The following is a 5,735-nucleotide window of genomic DNA, read 5'->3' on the forward strand; positions in this document are numbered from 1 at the left end:
TCAGAAAAATCTACTTGCCATATCCAGTTTTACAAAAGTGCTCGTAAATATCATATATAATGTTTTTAAGAAAAGTTCTTTCGTACACGTTACTAGCACAACTAGTAGCAACTTACAATAAAAAGAAGAATATTTTCCAAGATTTAGTAAGCAAGATAATAGCAGTTTGACAACTAACCCCGTGTCACATCTAACTCCGGTCTCCCCTACTTATTGAGTTATAAGGCTTGAAAATTACAGTACCATCGGCATTAGCATTATCCAAAATGTACCACGCGGAGGTTGCCCTATTGGATTTACATTTCTTTTATGTTCTGAGGAAGGTCGGAAGATAATCCAGCTAATAAAGGCAAGATTGATAGTTGATCCAACATTATTTCTATTGATTGAATCAACTATCGATCTTACTTTTATTGGCTAGATCATCCTTCTCAATAAATACTTAACGAAAAACTATTTTATTATAGTGTTTTGAAAAGCTGTCGAGGTAAGCTACAAAAATATGCAATGAAAATAAGGAAGTTTTGTTTAAAAAAGTCTAAGTAACCTTGCCCTGACTTTGACAACGCAACTCAAGATCAAATCAATGGCACCATCTTATGTCCTCCTTAAAGTCATAAAACTTTTGTCCGAAACATTTGTCACTCTAACGCAGTGTTTTTGAGATATTTGAGTGGATCTTTTAAAAAATAGAACATTCTGTATATACAGAGTATCTCAGAATTGTAACATCTCTCGTAAACAGGTAAAAGAAATAAAACTGAGTCAATAAGTTCTATATCATTTTGCTAGATTTGCAATAGTTAAATCTTAATTAACAAAGATCAACAAATAAGCATGCATCGTGCTTATTCGTCTTACGCGCATAAGAGAACCAGGCGCGCTTTGATATTACCCGTAGCAACATATGGGAGGAGCTAATATAACACCGTATACTATAACATATACATATTAAAATGTAATCGTGCGAAGTGCGCTGGGCTGTCTTACGCACGTAAGACAGTCCGATGCATGTTTATTCGCTGATCTTTGTTAATTAAGATTTCAGTAACTATTACGAATCTAGCAAAATGATATAGGACTTATCGACTCAATTTTACTCTTTTTATCTGTCTACAAGAGATGTAACACCAATTCTGGGACACCTTGTATATAATGTATATATATATATATATATATATATACAGGGTGTCCGACAATTACTTTAACATCTCTCGTAGGCAGATAGAAGGAGTAAAACTGAGTCGAAAAGTCCTGAACCATTTTTTTCTATTACATATAATAAAAGAGTAATTATTGAATAAATCAAGCCAATCAGCGCCGACCTTTAGCCGAACGTCAGTGAACCACACGTCCGATGGGCGTGAGCGCTCCGCGCGGCTCACTGACGTGAGCCCGGCTAAAGGTCGGCGCTGATTGGCTTGATTTATTCAATAATTACTCCTTTATTATATGTAATAGAAAAACATGGTTCAGGACTTTTCGACTCAGTTTTACTCCTTCTACCTGCCTAGGAGAGATGTTAAAGTAATTATCGGACACCCTGTATACAATATATGTATACAGGGTGTCTGAAAAATTTTGACACAGCCGAAGTGTGAAAATAGATTCGATCATTCTAAACAGAAAAGTCTTGTATCATTTTGCAAAACTTGCAATAAGTAATTAATTAATATAATTGAGTAATTAATTAATATATGTGAACCAATGAGCACGTGCAAAGGAATAGTCCGGACTTAATAGGCGTATATGATTTTCAGTTGTAAAGAAAAATGGCTTACTTCATGCAATTTCTTAAGAGATAAAGAGAGCAAACAAGCGAGTAGCGAGTGACACAGTTTTTCGCGATTAGCTGATCTTCACAACTGAAAATCTTACAGTACAAAGTCTGGACCATCACTTACCACACGTTCTTTGGATTACATGTAGTAATTAATCACTCAATAACTATTGCGAATTTTGCAAATTGGTACATGACTTTTCGGTTCAGATTAATCTAATCTATCTTCACACTTCGCTGTGTCAACATTTTTCAGACATCCTGTATATATAATGTATATACTGTTCACGAGAGATTGTACGGCAATTACGAGACACCCTGTATACATATTAAAAAACGTAAATTTTAAATAAAAACTCAACGTTATAAAATAGATAGAAAGCAAACACATTGCTAACCTGGTCGAAAGAGAACGATGGCTTTCATACAAGCAAATTCTGCAGGATCGACCATAATTGCTTTATATCTCTGTAGAGTATCGTGCAAGTTTCTGACGTCCGTCGCTACTTGATTAGATTTTCCTGTAGCAGTTTGCAAGTGTAGTCCCGAATGCGGATGCGAATGTGGTGAAAGAGATAGAGCTGTTAATTCAGCGGTGCTAAAGAGAGGTGACGATTCGAGCGGCAAACACCATTGAACCGCATTTAAAAGGAACAGCTCTGACCAAACTTCTTCCAACAATATTACCTACACAAAATAAGCATGACCGTTTATAATTTAGGTTGATATCAACTGTTTTTGTTAGTTTACTTTATTTATAATAAGGAAATCTTTTTTCTCTCTCTAGCAGAACAGTTTAAAGCCAGACAGTATATCCAATGATAATGTAAGTAAATAAAGTAAATAAATAAGTCACAGTCGATTTTACCTGATCTCTGAATGGCAGACCAGCAAAAGAGGGAAGATTTTTTGCCCATTTAACAGCCATGAAAAGCAATCTTGCACTGGTCTCATATACCGTTTCGGCACTTGCTGGTGAATATAACGATGGAAGCACCGGAGGAAGCGTACATCCGCTACGTTGAGACGTTAACGGTTCTTCGTTTGTTACATCTATACTATCTTCGGATGCATTTCCTGTTTAATATCATAAAGCTCTCTGTTCATACAAATATATAAATCTTTTATAGTAACCTGAGCAATAACACATAAACACTATGAATATTGTGAACAGTGTCTTCTAAAATAAATTAAAAAATTTTACACTTTACTAAATTTGTGTTGGATGAATTACAGTTTACTAAATATTACCAAAACGCAGCACGTTAAAATTAAAACATTAGATTTATACTATTTTTTAATCTTATTTCTATGCCAAAAATCTTAATTTCTTAAAATTTATATATATTAGTGGTTTATCTTCTAATAAAAAAATATACTTTTTAAAACTCCAAAGTTTATTTCAATCAGATTAATAATTTGATATTCTTTCCCGCCAATTTCAAAAACATAGTTTCAAGAAAACGCATTCAAAGTTTAACGTACATATTTTGCTCCAAACTTAAATATACATAAGGCCGACTTGTAGCTTCCGTAATATTATGAATTTTAAAACAATATTTTACAGATATATTCTAAGCATTTTAATGATTTAAACAATGTAAACACAAAATTGAATTTTCTCGCTAAATCAAAAGTATCTATATTTACATACACACAAAAAATGCATACCATCCTCGTTATCTTGCCGAGGTGGAGTTGACACGTTATTCGTTGAATTTGTTGTTGGTGCAACTGTGGGTAGAGGTAACGGCGTAGTATATCTTGCCATAGCTAATGATACTGGCGGTCTATGAAATAATTCATATAGTAAAAAGATAAAGTATTTTTATGAAATATTCATTTATAATCATACTAAAACTTAAAAACTAAGAGATTTTGGTAAATATTGACAATAACGGACCACTTTCCGACCAACTTGAGCTTCACATATGTTATCAAGGACATTGTCCTGAGTGACATGCAAAAAGTTTTAGCCGTCGCTCATTGTTTATAAAAAAGTTATAAACAAAAACAGTTTCATAAATAAATTTTTTTTCGACATTATAGACATTTTCTTCACGTTGTAAGCGTGTAAGCAGGGAGGGCGCCCCCTGCAGGGGAGGCGTAGTCCCTCCCTTGCACCCTTCTGAGCTTATCATGTTTTGCGTACATATTACCTTCTGTTTATGTTTTATTTTTGAATATTACATATATATAACCTTGCATAGAATAATTCTTTATTTTTTCTCGAAGGGGGAGCAGGGGGAGGGGCGTAGCCTCCCCTGTCGGCACACTTACAACATGAAGAAAATATACATAATGTCGAAAAAAAATTTATTTATGAAAAAGTTAATAACAAAAAAGTTTTATAAATGAACTCTTATTTTTCAATTCTATGTACATTTTCTTCGTGTTGCATGTAGACAAGGGGAGCTACGCCCCTCCCTCCTGCTCCCCCTTTTGTATTTTGCGTGTATACCTTGTGTTTATATTGGACTACTTCTTTTGAATCCACTATTCAATGAATGTGTTTTGTTATTACCTTTTGAATAAACAACAAATGACGGCTAAAATTTTTTGCATGTTACTCAGGACAATGTCCTTGACAACATATGTGAAGCTCAAGTTGATCGAAGGGTAGTCCGTTATTGTTACTATTTACCAAGATTTTGTAACTATTATTTATTAGATATATATATTAAATATTATTTATTATAAATATTATTTTTTAATTATTATAGATATTAACGGTATTAAAACGTTGTTAAAAAGTTTAATATTAACTCTAATTGTATAAACGTCTTGGTGTACGAGCAAGTTTTGAAAACGAGATATCTTAAAACCTATTTAGAGAGAGTGGAAAAATTTGTAATTTCTCCCTAAAACAGTTATAATAAAGAGGAATCGACGATAAAAAGAATGGAGACTGGCAGCAGTATGTCACCAAATTACCAAGTGATAGAAGTCTTGGACACGAATGATAGAAAACAGTTGGATTTTCGAAGTTACAACATTTTTTTATAGCCTTCATTTTCAGGTTTTTCATTTTTTTCGTGTATAACAAATAATTTCAATAATTTTTTCTTCCCTAAATAAAAATATCAGTACGCACTTCAAAAAAGATCTTAGCTTCTCCTTGTTTCCAAGAAAAAAAATGTTGTTTATTTTAGTGCAGATCTCAGCAAGAAATTAAAAATATTAAAATTTTTGTATGTAGTTTTGATAATAAAAATTATTTAAAATAAAAAACTGGCAATTTTACTTATTTTACATATGTGTCAAAAATAGCAAATATATTGTATCTTTACAAAAAAAAACATAGGTACGCCAAGTACATAAAAACTATCTCAATCAATATACAGACTATCTATTACATAAATCTTTTTTCTGTATAAGTAAAAACACAGACAATCAACGCAATTAACCAAGTACTGGACCCAAGACTTAGACCCCATAAAACGGGCTTAAAACAAAAGTAAAGTACAAAAACTTGGCGTGCCCGGATCGTAAGTAGTACTGATTCAAGCTATATATTGTATATGAACTCTTAAGACGCACAATTCTTAGATATATCTACTTATTCTAATATGTTTTATTATATTACATATATATCTTATTAGAGAGTATACATATATCTTATTATATATATATATATCTTATTATATTTTTTTATTATTATTATATTTTCTTCTTTTATATTTATATTTTTTTGTAGTTAAAACAAGATAACAACAACTATCCTTAATGTGATATAATGTTACTTTTCAAATTCTTAAATATTATATACGCCAATATGTTAGTATTAATTTATTACTTCATTCACTTATGTATTTATCGTCAAAATGCTTTTTTGTACGTTATTATGACTTGTATATATTGTACATATATGTGTGTGTGTGTGTGTGTGCGCGCGTGTGTGCGTGTGTGCGTGTGTGCGTGTGTGCGTGTGTGCGTGTGTGCGTGTGTGCGTGTG

At 32.3% G+C, this 5,735-nt stretch overlaps 1 protein-coding gene across 1 annotated transcript in view; it reads right to left on the reverse strand.

Annotated features, from left to right (window-relative positions):
- The window catches only part of LOC109861858 (photoreceptor-specific nuclear receptor-like), a 5,254-nt gene extending 1,680 nt beyond the window's left edge, over nucleotides 1–3,574 (reverse strand). The window contains exons 1-3 of the mRNA XM_020441699.1: nucleotides 3,452–3,574; nucleotides 2,649–2,857; nucleotides 2,179–2,467 (exon numbers count right to left, since the gene is read on the reverse strand). Coding sequence (XP_020297288.1) covers nucleotides 2,179–2,467; nucleotides 2,649–2,857; nucleotides 3,452–3,551 — 598 coding nt within the window. The 5' untranslated portion in view covers nucleotides 3,552–3,574. The remainder of the gene's footprint in view (nucleotides 1–2,178; nucleotides 2,468–2,648; nucleotides 2,858–3,451) is intronic.
- Between the last annotated feature and the right edge of the window lie 2,161 nt (nucleotides 3,575–5,735).

Source organism: Pseudomyrmex gracilis, unplaced genomic scaffold (genome assembly GCF_002006095.1).
Source record: "Pseudomyrmex gracilis isolate BER0280 unplaced genomic scaffold, ASM200609v1 scaffold_1094, whole genome shotgun sequence".
Taxonomy (NCBI): domain Eukaryota; kingdom Metazoa; phylum Arthropoda; class Insecta; order Hymenoptera; family Formicidae; genus Pseudomyrmex; species Pseudomyrmex gracilis.